The sequence below is a fragment of the Geotrypetes seraphini genome, chromosome 15 (genome assembly GCF_902459505.1).
Source record: "Geotrypetes seraphini chromosome 15, aGeoSer1.1, whole genome shotgun sequence".
Lineage (NCBI taxonomy): Eukaryota > Metazoa > Chordata > Amphibia > Gymnophiona > Dermophiidae > Geotrypetes > Geotrypetes seraphini.
In genome coordinates this window covers 70,112,167-70,127,366 of record NC_047098.1, presented here as the reverse complement: position 1 = coordinate 70,127,366, position 15,200 = coordinate 70,112,167, and the positions used below count along the sequence as shown (strand labels likewise).

Here is a 15,200-nt window from a genome sequence, read left to right as displayed (position 1 = left end):
CTACAGGGTTAGTGGAGAGAGACTGAGGAGGAAGGCTTTTGAAATACAAAGATGGGGACTGAAGTGATAGAAATTTGTATGTCTAAATGCATAGCAAATATAATGCAAATATTTGTTTGCCACATTTTACACCTTTATCTGTTTCTTAGAAAAACGGAATTGAGAAGAATCTTGGTCTGGGCAAGCTGACGGCTTTTGAGGAGAAGCTTGTGTCCGAGGCCATGGCTGAGCTGAAGTCTTCCATTAAGAAAGGGGAGGATTTTGTAAAGAGCTGTAAGTGAAGAGTGTACTCGGGCATAGAACCACTCTCCTTAATTTATTAAGGCATCATGTCACTTTGAGGACTTTAGTCTACTGTATTACTGGTCACTTGTCTCATTTGTCAATTGGGATTTGATTCATCAATAAAACAGCCTTTTATTTTTTATTTGAAAAAGCTCATGGAATATTTGTTTTTATTCTTTATGATCTGGAAGCATACATCGTTTGATGTTCCCTTGAGCCTCGCATAAAAGCTGCACTGTATACATGAGTGGTTTACATTGACATAGGGCTGGATTTTGTTAAAGGCACTATATAAGTAAGTGAAGGTACAAAAACAGACCTACTGGCTTTTCTGTTCCTGTTCTTAAATCTAGCTGAATACTAATATAACTAAGGGAAGCAGGAAACTATGTGCCCATCAGTGCTCTCATGAAAGAAACTTGTGATTCAAATCAAGTCTGTATAGGCAGAAAACGGCATGTTCTATTCACAAACAAAACGCTTCTTGTTGTTTGATGTAAAATCTTCTGTTACTTAGACTGGTTTGCTTGGGAGAAACACAACCAAGAACTCTACTTGATATATGCAGCATTGTACACATAAGACTGTACCCGTCTTAAAGCCTATTTAAAAGAGATAAGACAAAGATAAGATTAGGGAGTTTCACTGTGCTTGTATTGTCTTCTGTCTTCAATCCACATAAGAATCGTTCAGCAGGCAGTTGAAAAACGCTGAAAACACCAACAAACCACTCCAACAAGGCCTTGTTTCACCGTACTCGGCTGCTTCAGAGATTTATACACACTAAATCTTCCCACTTCTCACCGTGTACCATGATATAGTGGATTGGAGTTTTTTATGCCGATGACAGGAGTAAGAGAAGCTTGAAATCTCCCCCCTTTTTGAAGTTAATTGTAGATCTCTGGGGGCTTTCCCACCTCTGCTGAGTAACATTTTGAAATTTTTCAATTTCAATGTCTCTATCATATTTTCCCTCTCCCACCTTTCCTCCAAAGTATACAGATTGAGATCTTTAAGTCTGTCTCCATAATGCCTAATGGCAAAGACCACGCACTGTTTTAGTAGCCTTCCGCTGGACCGACTCCATCCTTTTTATATCTTTTTGAAAGTGTGGCCTCCAGAATTGTACACAATATTCTAAATGAGGTCTCACCAGAGTCTTATACAAGGGCATCAATACCTCCTTTTTCCTACACGCCATACCTCTCACTATGCACCCTAGCATCCTTCTAGCTTTCACCATCACCTTTTCAACCTGTTTGGCCACCTTAAGATAAGAACATAAAAATAGCCTTACAGGGGACTGCCTCTGGTTAGTGCCACTTGGTCCCCGGCGAAGTATCTCTCCAATCGCTGTTGAACTGAAGAGGAGGAGTGGTCTAGCGCAGGAATGTCACACTGTCCCTTTTCTCTTGGTATGAGGCATAACAAAACTTAATTGTAGCAAACAGTTGCAATAAAATTATGGCTCAGCAGAGAAGAGACACAGAGCTCACCAGGTACGTGCCACCATCTTGACCACTCTCCCCCCCGGTGTTTGTTTCTTAGCCTTAGGATTATGTTGTATGCTTATTTAGTGTTTGTTTCTTAACAGGTAATGAAATATAGTAAGAATATGTAATAGAGTTCTCCTGTTGTCCTAATTAGAATAATTGGCTATAAATTAAGACTTCCCTGAGAGATCCTTTTTTGCCCTCGGTCATCTAGAGGTCCAACTGGAGGCAATCTGGGTGCAGATGTCTTTTTGCCCCTCTCTCTGAAATGCACTTGGACTCCTGTGTCAAGCCTTAAGCAATTTGTATATTCTGATTATCAATATTTCTCTCACTTTTTTATTTTGTTTTCCTAAAAGCATAGAGAATAAGTTGGGGTTGCCCTGTTATTATAGGTCAGTGTCTCTCAAATCAGTCCTGGAATACCCCCTTGCCAGTCAGGTTTTCAGGATGAAATTTGCTTATAATGGAGGCAGTTTATGCATATTCATTGTAGATATTCTGAAAACCTGACTGGCAAGGGGGTACTTTAGGACCCTATAGTGTACGTAAAAAAAACCCCAACAACTTTCCACACTTAATTAAACATATTGGAAGCATTTGCATGAACTAGGCACTAAATAATGCCATTGCAAAGAACACCTCTGGAAACAGATTTCCAATCTAGGCATTGTTTGCATGCCCAAAACTCCTGCACTCACAAGACACAGTGCTGTGGATGTGAGTAGGTGCTGAGCACCCCCATTTCTAAGCACCTTCACTATGTAGGGAGAGATTTGATCTTTATACTGTGTTTGGCAGTGGTACTCGCCAATCATTTGCAAAATATGGTCACTATGGTCCTGATTCTATAAAGTCTACCTAAAGTTAGGCGCCAATATAGTTACCAATTCTATAAAACTTAAGTGCCCATTAAAGAATCACACTTAGCTTTCTGAATGCCAGGGTTTTTTATGTGTAAAGTTAGGTGCCAATATTGGAGCCTATCGGCACCTAATTCAAAAACATGCCCACTTTTAATGTGCTTACATTAAAAGTGGGCATGTTTTGGGCTAGGCACCTACTTTTTATCGAATTGAGTTTTTCAAGTTAGGTGCCTAACTTTCAATTAAGTCCAATTAAAGCTGATTGTGAGGTGTTAAGTGCCAATATAAGCATTGATTAAATTAGGCATCAAACTTTAGGTGGGCTTTATAGAATCAGGGCCTATACGTTTGCATTTAATTTTTAAAAAAACCTTTGTTTAGCACAGGATGTTCTTCACCCACCTCTAATGTAAGGCAACTAATCATTATAGTGAGTAAGCTTCTCTCTGAATGACCAGGCAGGTGTTAAATTGTCATGTAGGTAAATAGTACAGGTGGGGATGGTAAAAAATTAAAGTGACAGAAAGCCACACTTGTCTGATATGAGTGGGTGCACAAGGAAACAATGTACACGTGCTGAACAACACCTACTTGAATCCAAAGATAATATGGAAAGAAAATTAGCATTTCTCTCAGGTATTTGTGGATTCTAACATGACATGACATGGGCTACTGACAATACCTATGTCATTTCTAATAACCACCTCTTTGGGCAGATCGGATGGGCCATAAGAACATAAGAAATGGCTTCGCCGGATCAGACTCTAGGTCCATCCAGTCCGGCGACCCGCACCCGCGGAGGCCAAGCCAGGTGTTCCCTGCTGAGAAACCTTGTTTACTCGTATCCCCCAATGTGATTTGCAAGAAGGTGTGCATCCAACTTGCTCTTGAAACCCAGAATGCTGGTCTCCATCACGACCTCCTCAGGGAGAGCGTTCCAAGCGTCCACCACTCGTTGTGCGAAACAGAACTTTCTAATATTTGTCCTGGGCCTGGTGCCCCTCAGTTTCAGTCCATGACCTCTTGTCCGAGTCACATTTGACAATGTGAATAACAATGTTTCTTGCTCTATTTTGTCAAACCCTTTTAGTATTTTAAAAGTCTCTATCATGTCTCCTTGCAGTCTTCTCTTCTCGAGGGTGAACAATCCCAGTTTTCCGAGGCGTTCTTTGTAGCTCAAATTCTCGATACCTTTTACTAGCTTCGTAGCTCGCCTTTGCACCCTCTCCAGTAGGGTTATATCCTTCTTTAGGTAGGGAGACCAGTGTTGAACACAGTACTCCAAGTGTGGTCTGACCATTGCTCTGTAAAGTGGCATTATGATTTACTCTCTTCTGCATGATAACCTCCATTTTAGCTGATGTCCTCTGACTTACACAGATCAAGTCTCATCCTGTACTGCAGTTTTAAAATACAGGACAAAAGGCAATTGTAGTGTCATATGTTCCAAAATTCCGAGTTTTGCAATTATTTTTCTAAATTCTTTCAACCTTGGGCTCTCAGCATCTGCAATCTGCATGCTTTTTGCCCCAGCATTGACTTGCCTGGTTGCATGCTCTTCCACTGCAGAAACATGGTAATTTGAATGACCGGAAAGAAACCTTTATTCTCCCTTTGCCTTATAACTTGCATAGTCACACTATCTTACTGTATTTCTGCCTTATTCTTTTTCAAATGTCATTTTAGTCAACTATCATGAATGACTGAGGCAGTCTGTCCGTGTCATGTCTCTAGAATACCGCAAGCAGGCTCCATCCTATCAACTGCAAAATCTATTGCAGCCACCCCTAGACAAATGGAATCCGAGCACAGACCCGTTACCGTCCTTTGAATTCATCATTTTGGCAACTCGTGTAACATGATCACACCAATAAAGTAATCTACTAGTCAGAGCCTCTTCTTTCTTCATGAATGGAGGGTGGGATGGCGAGTTCTCTGCAATCTGCTCCCCGCTCGCCTCTTTTCCCCTGCAGGATTAACTCGGCAGCTTGCTCGCTAAGCCTCTTCCGCGCCTACAGCGGGCGCCCAGGATAAGAGGATGACACTCTGGCCCGCACAGCAGCGACGCTATGGTATGGAGCTGTCCAGCATTTCAGCAGCAGGCTAGCTAGAGACGCGCAGGAAAGAGAGAAAGACGGAGCGAGCCAAGAAGCAGGACAGGGCAGAGAAGACTAGGACGACACGCAAAAAACGATCGACCACTTCCTACACCGAGAAAAAAGGAGGTAAGAAGAGTAATAAAACGGAAAACAGCACAAAGAAGCTATAGGGTGCAACCCCATCATAGCTCCCGCAGAAGCCTGCAGAGAATCTCTTTAGGAAGGTGAGCAAAGGAAAATGTTTACTTCATGTCCTAGAATATTATGGAATACAAAGGGAGTTTATTCTGTTGGTAATTTTGTCTGGCTGGTTTATTTCTTTACATGTCTTCTTGTTAGGCTGTAGAATAGAAAGGGTGGATGATGCGTCTAATCTTAGGGGTTAAGAAGAAACCAGGTGATGGGAGCAGAATATTTTGCTCATACTAAGCATGAAAGAGCAATGTCTTGCCATCCTGCATATGCTAAAAACAAATGGCGGAGAAACGAGACAATTTCCAAGTAATTTAAGTATTCTTTTGCTTTGAGAATGAAGAAAAGCATTTAATTGAGCTGTTCTGTTTACGTTTTCCAAGGAGAATTGATGCTTATATGGGTGACAATAGTTCATAAGAATAAAGTTGTTTTATTGTTTTTGAAAGATTGCTTGTGTTTTTTATGGCAATTATGAGCCATCAGATGAAGAAAAATGCTTTCAGACTTTCCCAGTTGTAGGTTGAAAATTCTTGCCTTTGCTGACATTTTCAATCAGATCTTCAAAATCATCATAAAAGAAAACATTCATTTTGGCATTTTAGTAAAATGAATGTATTTAAAATTAAGAAATCTACATATAAAATCTGATTTGTGTACAAGGTAAAGATGAAGACAGCTACCATCATATTGAAAATAACAGGGGTTTATTTTTTACCAAATGAGGAGGCTTTAACTCTCTTCATAACTTTATGTAGCTAGTGGGAGAGGCAAGGACTAGCTTGCAATTTGAGAAGGAAGTTTTAAGAAATGGCAACTGTCATGCTGTGTGTGTGCAGGGGGGAGGAAAAGCAGAGAAGAAACCCAAGGACAATTTTTTTGTATTTATTTTTTATTACCTAGCAAATTGATAGGAATTGTTCATGCTGAGTCTCCAGCAGAAAAAATGCTTAAGGGCTCATAATCAAAATGGAAATATGTCTAAAATCCCTTCTAAATCAGCACTTGGACGCTTAATAAGACAAGTTGTCCAAGTGCCGAAAACCAAAACGGGTTTTATACGTATTTAAAAATAGCTTATGCCTCTTCAGTGCTGCTGTACACCCAGAGCTGAAAGGGTATTTTAGGAGGAGTGGTCAGGGCAGGATCGGGCCGGGACGTGAGCTGACCTAGACTTAGTCGTACTGCAAGTATAACCGAAAGTGTAACGAGGCTGTCTGGACGGAACTTGTACGTTGTGACTTAGGTAATGTAAAAGCAGGTCAAAGTGCCCGGAAGGTATCCAAAGTGACCACAAAACCACTGCAGACACAAAGTACAGACCTCCCCACACACTCCCCCAGTGATCACTGCCCCTCCCCCCCCCAATATCATAAAAATCAGAATAAAAACGTACATACCTGCCTCCAGAACATCAGCATCTGGCATAGGAAAGCCTAGTAGAGCAGCACAGAGGTGGCTTAAGTAGTCTGGGGCTATTGGGGGTTGTAGACAGCTGGGTCTAATAGGTTTGGGAGAGGGGCTCACCATGACCTATAAGGGAATTCTGGTGAGATGTTTATATGGTACCCATTTTGTGAAGTTCACAGCAGTGCTCTGTAAGGTACCCCACTAATGTGTTGACATGTCTGGGTGTCCAGTCTGTCACTTTGCTAACCCCTCCCACGTCTAAAAGGTCTTGTCTAGGCATTTTTGACTTGGACAAATTTTTGGATGAGAATGGGGTATAAAGATAGACGACTTAGCAGTGGACACAACAATGAAGCCAACGGCACAATGCGCAGCAGCCTCCAAGAAAGCCAATAGAATGTTGGGAATTATTAAGAAGGGCATTACAACCAGGACGAAGGAAGTCATCATGCCGCTGTATCGTGCAATGGTGCGCCCGCACCTGGAGTACTGTGTCCAGTACTGGTCACCGTATCTCAAAAAGGACATGGCGATACTTGAAAGGGTCCAGAGAAGAGCGACGAAAATGATAAAAGGTATGGAAAACATTTCATACGCAGACACGTTGGAGAGGCTGGGGCTCTTCTCCCTGGAGAGGCGGAGACTCAGAGGAGACATGATAGAGACTTACAAGATCGTAAAGGGCATAGAGAAGGTGGAGAGGGACAGATTCTTCAACCTATCGGGTACCACAAGAACAAGGGGCACTCGGAGAAACTGAAAGGGGATCGGTTTAAAACCAATGCCAGGAAATTCTTTTTCACCCAGAGGGTGGTTGACACCTGGAATGCGCTGCCGGAGGTTGTGATAGGACAGAGCACACTACGGGGTTTTAAAGAAGGATTGGATAAATTCCTGACAGATAAAAGAATTGAGGGATACAGATAAGGGTAAAGATAGGATACAGAAAGGATATCAAGGCAAATTTTAAGGGATCTCATACAGATCATGGACCTGATGGGCCGCCGCGGATGCGGACTGCTGGGCGCGATGGACCACCGGTCTGATCCAGCAGAGGCAACTTCTTATGTTCTTATGAATGATCAAACGACTGGATGCATAATTAGACGATTTTCAAAAAAAATATTTTGGACATATTTTTTGGGAATGGACCTTAGACATTGTCGACTTTGGGCGACTAGCGACTTCCAAAACGGACTTAGACGTATCTCTTGATTATGCCCCTCTACTTGTGCAAATCTCTCTCTTCAAATCACCTTCTCTCTGTTATTTATATGTACATATCTATATCTATATACAGATATGTACATATCTATATCTATGTATGCACATGTGCAAACACATTATATAACTAATTTGGGACTCTTAAAGGATATGTCATGTGTTATGGATCATTGTATCTATTGATCTGTGATATAAAATTATGAGGTATATAATAATAAAAAAAAATCTAAAAACCCACCTAAATCTGTACTTGGATGATCAAAAAGACAGGTCTTCCAAGTACCAATAATCAAACAGGTTTTAGATGTTTCTAAAACCAGCTTAGGCCTTTTCACTGCCTCTGTGTGCCCAGAGCAAAAGGGGGTGTTTTTGGAGGAGTGGGTAGGGCGGGAGGTGGGTGGAATGTGGGCCGATCTACACTTAGTCATCCGACAGCCATAATTGAAAAGTTTGACAGGTTGCCTGGACGGTAATAACATAGTCCCTCCTGCCGACACCATCACCCCCTGAAAGTTCACCCCTACCCCCACACTAACCCCACCCCCACCCTAACCCCACCTGAACCTTCCCTAACCTGGTTTAGTTGACCGGATGGATGGCTCCTGCTTGCGTCCGGCCAGAAGGCTGCCTTGGCAGGAATAGCGGGCCTGTCCCTTCCCAGTACATCTTGGGATGCACTGGGAAAGGGGCCTAAGGGCCTGATTGGCCCTTACGTTTAAGGCCCCTCCTACAGGTGTTTGGGCCAACCAGAATCTTAGGCCCATCTCCCAGTGCATTCTAGGATGTATGAGAGTGGCCTAAGATTTCCATTGGTCAGATCACTTAGGTCACCCCCCATAGGAGGAGCATCCTACAGGAGGGGCCTTAAATGCCTGTGCCAATCAGGCCCTTAGGCCCCTCCCCGGTGCATCCCAAGATGCAGAAGGAAGGAGCAGGCCCACCATTCTAGCGAAGGTGGGTTTGCCAGCTGGATGCAGGCAGGAGCTGGCTGGCCGGCCAACTAAACCAGGTTAGGGGGGTACTTGTGTGTATGTGGGGGTCTGGGTGGGGGTGAACTTTTGGGTGGGAGTGGGGGTGAACTTGTGGGGGGTGTCGGCAGGAGAGATTGTGCATCCCTCCTGCCACGATGCTTGCAGGGGGGGCGAGGTTCGCAGGGGATCGCGACAGGAGGGATTGGTCATACCTCCTGCTGGGGAACATTGCGGGAGGTTCGAGGGATTGCGGCAGGAGGGATTAGACATCCCTCTTGCTGGGGAAGATTGGGTGTTTCAGGGGTATTGGCAGGAGAGATTGGGCATCTCTTCTGCCACAATCGTTGGGGGGGGGGGGGACGGTTCCACAATTCTCTAACCGGTGCTTATTACAGACATCGGTTATAGAATCGTGGTTTTAGGTGAAGAATTGGTCCCTCTCATGCCTAAACGGTCATTTTGGGCATTTGGGACGTGGACAAATTTTTTTTTTGAGAATAGGGCTTAAAGGAAGTGGTGGTCTGGGCGATTAAACTCCTGAACGTGCAGGTAGATCCTCCACATGTTATGTGACTCGTATGTCTATACATACAGTTGTCTTCATGTGTATACTGGAGTATCATTGAATGTACATTTTTAGTTGCCACAAATGCCTTTTCAAGTATTCCCATGTTCCTGATGGTCAAAATTCTTACAAGAACAACCTAAGATTTATTTTTTACTTCTTAAAGAAAACAAATACATTTTTAAGTCAGTTATAACATTTTTTTCTTTTTACAAAGTTACTGAAATTAAAGATAAGTTTAAGTTTAAGTTTAAGTTTATTAGGATTTTATATACCGCCTATCAAGGCTTTCTAAGCGGTTTTACAATCAGGTACTTAAGCATTTTCCCTATCTGTCCCGGTGGGCTCACAATCTATCTAACGTACCTGGGGCTAGAATTCATAAGCTTAATTGGAGTTTCTTGAACATATCACCACAGACTAGACTTCTCAGCTTGGTGTTACTGTAAACAGATAGATAAACAGATGAATGAATACATAGATCAGGGATTCTCAACCAGCCTTTAGGACATACCAAGTCATTTTAATACAGTAGAGGCAGTGCATTCAAATTTTTCATGCATCTTCATTGTGGATATCTTGAAAACCAGACTGGCTTGGTGTGTCCTGAGTACTGGCTGAGAACTCCTGGCATAGAGAGATATGGACAAATGAATGAGTGGAAATATATAGATCAGCATAAGTGTATATATATATTATAAACGCTGCATAGAATAGGAACAAGTACAATTTTGCACAAAAAATGTAAGACGGACTTGATGGTGGTAGTGTCTCGAGCACAGTTTTACATTTTGCTTTCATACAAATTGGTTTTATGGGGGATGAATAATGAACAATTGATATATTGAGCCATTCTTTATTTTTAGGGAAAGGAGATGGGACTTGATATACCACCTTTCTGTCGTTACAATTTGTTATTGACTGAAAGCTGAACCCTCTAGCATTCTCTTCTGCTATGAAGGGCGTTCAATAATTTATCTACCTGAAAGAAAGTAGCAAGCATGTTGAAACAAGGTTACTCATGCACAGCTGCAACTCAGCGCAAGTCTAAAATTCCAAGAAACAGGATGTCACGAGTCCTCGTGTGAATCAAGTAAGAAACTGCTAGATGCGGAGCATCATTCAGTGATAAAATTTCTCACAAAAGAAGGGAAAAAGCCAAAGGAGATCCATGAACGTATGACTATAGTTTATGGTGAGTCTTCCTCATCATCCTACAAAGTAAAATTTTGGAGCAAGCAGTTTAAGTGGGGTAGAGAGTCCATTGAAGATGACCTTCACACTGAACGGTCTGTGGAAGCAACTTCTATAGAAATGTGCAAGATTTCTTGAATTGCTGAAAAAATGGGCATCTTGACAGGTACAGTTTGGAGAATAATTAATGAAAAGTTGGGCATGTCCAAGGTTAGTGCAAGAAAGATTCCAAGAATGCTGATGCCATGTCAGAAGGCCACAAGGCTCCAGTGCTGTCAGGAGAACTTGGAGATGCTCCATGAAAACCAAGTGAATTTTTTTCATTGTTTGGTGACTAGAGATGAGATTTGGGTCTATCTCAGAGATCCTGAGTCCAAAATGGAGTCAATACAATGAAAGCATAAGTCAGCCCCCACCCCAAAAAAGTCCAAAACAGAAAAATCTGCAGGCAACTATCTTCTGGGATGATGAAGGACTTTTGCTTCTGGAGTTCATGCCACACAAGACAACTATAACTGTGGAGAGTTACGCCAACACAATGATCGCTTTGTGGGAGTCAATCAAGGTGAAAAGATGAGGAAAAGTCACAGTAGACGTGCTGCTTCTTCACTACAATGAGCTGGTGCACATGCTACGAAAATCACAGGATGCCATCCGAAAATATGGGTTTCAGCAGCTGAACCATCCACCCTGCAATCCTGATCTGGCCTGGCTCCTGTTCTGAGTTTTGAAGAAATGTCTCCATGGACAGCAATTTTCAAGTGATGAAGATGTCAAGGAAGAAGTGACATCCTGGTTTGAAACTAAACTAAACCTTAAGTTTGTATACCACATCATCTCCATAAAGATAGAGCTTGGCACGGTTTACAGGTAATTCAATAAATGAGAGAAGGACATAATAAGAAATTAGAGGTTATGAAGAGGATAGCTAGCTTTACATTTTAAATAGATAGCTTTACATTTTGGAGAAAAGCCATGTTTTCAGATGCTTTCAGAATAATTAGAATGAGCCTAGGTTCTGCAGCAGGGCAGGAAGGTTATTCCAAAGCTCAGTGAATTTGAAGAAAAGGGATTTCCCTAATTTACCTGCATACATGACGCCTTTTAACAAGGGGAAAGATAGTTTGAGTATGTGGGCGGATCTGGCAGTGTCAGGTCTCGAAGAATCCCAGGATAATGGGATTAGGGGAGGAAGAATGCCATGTAGGATCTTGAAAATTAGGCAGGTACATTTAAAGTGAATCCTAGAAATCACTGGAAGCCAGTGAAGTTTTGACAGGAGGGGGAAACATGATCGAATTTGCTTTTTGCGAAGATGAACCTAGCCGCAGTGTTCTGGATCTGCTGAAGTCTTTGAAGATTTTTCTTGGCTAGACCTAGATAGATGGAATTACAATAGTCCAGTCTGGAAAGAATGATTGATTGTATAAGGACAGCAAAATGTTGTTCGCAGAAGCAAGATCTCACTTTCCTCAACATGTGAAGACTAAAAAACATTTTTCTACCAGAGAGTTGAGATGATCATTAAAGGAAAGTGTAGAGTCAATAATGATGCCCAAAACTTTGCTTGAGAATTCGATCTGCACTGTGGGACCAGAAGGTCAAGTGGATGAAGTGGATGGAGCTATCAGGGAACTATATTGAAATTTTTAAAAAAATTTTTTTTACTCTTTTCTTTCCTACTGAGGTAGATAAATTATTGAAACCCCATAGTTGCAAGGGCCAGCTCATTTTTAACTCTTTATGTCTAATCTAATCATTACAGCAACTAGAGCTGAGAGAACATAAGACTAGCCTTACTGGGTCAGACCAATGGTCCATCAAGCCCAGTAGCCTGTTCTCACAATGGCCAAAATCCAAGGAGTAGCAACATTCCAAGCTACCAATCCAGGACAAGCAGTGGTTCCCCCATGTCTTTCTCAATAGCAGACTATGGACTTTTGCTCTAGGAAATTGTCCAAATCTTTCTTAAAACCAGCTACGCTATCCGCTCTTAACACAACCTCAGGCAATGCGTTCCGGAGCTTAACTATTCTCTGAGTGAAAATTTTTTTCCTCCTAAGAACATAAGCCGTGCCTCTGCTGGGTCAGACCTGAAGTCCATCATGCCCAGCAGTCCACTCACGCGGCGGCCCATCAGGTCCAGAACCTGTATACTAGCCTTCTATCTATATCCTTCTATCCCCTTTTCCTTCAGAAAATTGTCCAATCCCTTCTTGAACTCCAATATCATATCCTGTATTATCACTCCCTCTGGAAGCGCATTCCAGGTGTTCCAGGTGTCTCTATCATATCCCCTCTAAGTCTCCGCTTCTCCAGCAAAAAAAGCCCCAGTTTCTCTAATCTTTCAGCGAATGAAAGGTTTTCCATACCTTTTATCAAACGCGTCTCTCTCTTCTAACTCTCTCGAGTATCGCCATATCCTTCTTTAGATATGGCGACCAATATTGGACGCAGTACTCCAGATGCGGGCGCACCATCGCCCGATACAACGGCAGGATAACTTCTTTCGTTCTGCTTGTAATACCCTTCTTGATTATTCCTAGCATTCTATTTGCTTTCTTAGCAGCCGCTGCAAATTATGCCGATGGCTTCACTGTCATGTCCACTATTACCCAAAGTCCCTTTCTTGGGAACTCTTACTCAATAACAGCCCTCCCATTGTGTAGTTGTACCTTGGGTTTCTTTTTCCTACGTGTAAGACTTTGCATTTCTCTACATTGAACATCTGCCATCTCGTCGCCCACTCCCCTAGTTTGTTTAGGTCCCTTTGTAAATCTTCGCAGTTCTCTTTAGTCCTAGCCCCATTGAATAGCTTGGTGTCATCTGCAAATTTTATTACTTTTCTCTTTGTCCCCGTTTCTAGATCATTTATAAATACATTGAATAGTAGTGGTCCAAGCACCGACCCCTGTGGAACACCACTCGTGATGTTCCTCCAGTCCAAGTAGTGGCCCTTCACTCCTACCCTCTGCTTTCTGCCCGCCAACCAATTCCTGATCCATCTGTGTACGTCTCCTTCCATCCCATGGTTCTTTAGTTTCCGAAGTAGGCATTCATGGGGTACCTTGTCAAAGGTTTTTTGGAAATCTAAGTATACAATGTCTGTGGGGTCCCCTTTGTCCATCCATTTGTTACTTCCTTCAAAGAAGTGCAATAAGTTCGTCAGGCATGATCTTCCCTTGCAGAAGCCTTGTTGGCTTGTTTTCATAAGTTTATGCTTCTTTAGATGCTCCTCGATGCTATCTTTTATCAGTGCTTCCGCCATTTTCTCCGGAACCGAGGTCAGACTTACCGGTCTGTAGTTCCCCGGGTCATCTCTTGATCCCTTTTTAAAGATGGACGTAACATTGGCTATCTTCCAATCCTCTGGGATCACGCCTGTTTTCAAGGATAGATTACAAACCTGCTGTAGTAGTTCCGCTATTTCCTCCTTTAGTTCTTTCAATACTCTAGGGTGGATTCCGTCCGGGCCCGGCGATTTGTCAGATTTTAATTTTTCTATCTGCTTGTGTACGTCCTCAAGGCTTACTTCCATGGATGTTAATTTCTCTGCTTCTCCTATTGGTTTTAAAAGTATTTCCCTGTTATGTCATTGAGTGTCAACTGTAGCTCCTAAAAAGACCTTGTGTAGGTGTACCCTGAGCCAATTGCCCTCCCCTCTGCAGCATGTCTAGCTGACTAGAGCAAAAGTATGGAATTCTATAGAGAGCCACCTGGAAAGAGGTTAACTTGCGCTTGCTCATTATCTATGCTGGCTAGTTTGCTCATATCTGTGCTGGCTAGTTTGCTTCCAGTCTTAATACTGTAACAGAGAAGGATTCAGCTTTACTAGGGCTCAGTGCATGAATATTTACTGAAAATTTCATGAAACTCTTAAATTTAAGAATATAAAAAGTGGGTGATGTGTCAGATTTAGGGTGGAGAAAAGAAGGTAGGAGCTTGGAACATGAATGGCAAACTTAAATTTTAACTTTTAAATGCCATAATTAATATGACTTTTCAGCTGAAAAGTTCTTTGCTTAGGTTTGGCTGAAAATAGCACACAAATGTAGGAGCTCAGCATTTTCTGAATATTGGGCCCATTGTTATTTTTGCTGATTGCCTTAGATGCCATGCAACAGACTACATTTTCACCAGTGTGTATTTTATTTGATTTCCTTTGCCATTATGTAAGGATATCTGCAAGCTCTTTTCTAAGAGGCATTTTAGCATGTAGATATGATGTCATAGGAAGTGATTGTGTTGATCAGAGATGGCCAATTGGATGGTATATGAAGATTTAGAGAAATCTTTCTTTTCCGTAGGAGTTTAAGACTTAAGGTAGGTGATCCTGGAACTTGAAGAATGGGAACACGCCTAGCAACTCGGAGCAGGAGTCTGTATGAGATTTCTATAAAGTGGGAGTACCTTAAATACCCTTTGCTCTAGTGAGAATTATATCACCATGTTTAAGAAATATGGAAAGATACATAGGAACACAGGTTTCAGAGTGTCTGTATCTGCACCTGAAGGAGTGGTCAGCAGGAAATTCACTGTAGAGCTCCCTAAAATGAAGAGGACCTTATTCTTATCCTGGATTCCTATCCTGTTCCTACAGAACAATGCGAGAGAGGGAGAGGCAAGAAGTTTCTTTGGGGGTACCCTGAAGGGTTTTATGATGTCAAGGAAGAGTCTGTATATTTATGAACTGCCTATGTGACTGTTTGGATTTATTTCATTAGTTGATGGAAATATGTTTTCTGTTAACTGATTTCTACTCAACAAAGGTATCACTAATATATTTTATTTTTGGAATGATCCAATCTGTTGTGGAATTGTTTGTGTCCTAAGTCCCAGGGAAGTGTCTCTAGATCTAAGGATGTTCAAGGAAGACGTCCATTCATCAGTCCTAGGAGTTA

At 42.1% G+C, this 15,200-nt stretch overlaps 1 protein-coding gene across 2 annotated transcripts in view; it reads left to right on the top strand.

Annotated features, from left to right (window-relative positions):
- The window catches only part of MDH2 (malate dehydrogenase 2), a 64,773-nt gene extending 64,334 nt beyond the window's left edge, over window positions 1-439 (top strand). For both annotated transcript variants that reach the window (XM_033921354.1, XM_033921356.1), the window contains exon 9: window positions 150-439. In XM_033921354.1, the coding sequence (XP_033777245.1) occupies window positions 150-281 (132 nt within the window). In that variant the 3' untranslated portion in view covers window positions 282-439. The remainder of the gene's footprint in view (window positions 1-149) is intronic.
- Window positions 440-15,200: the final 14,761 nt, after the last annotated feature.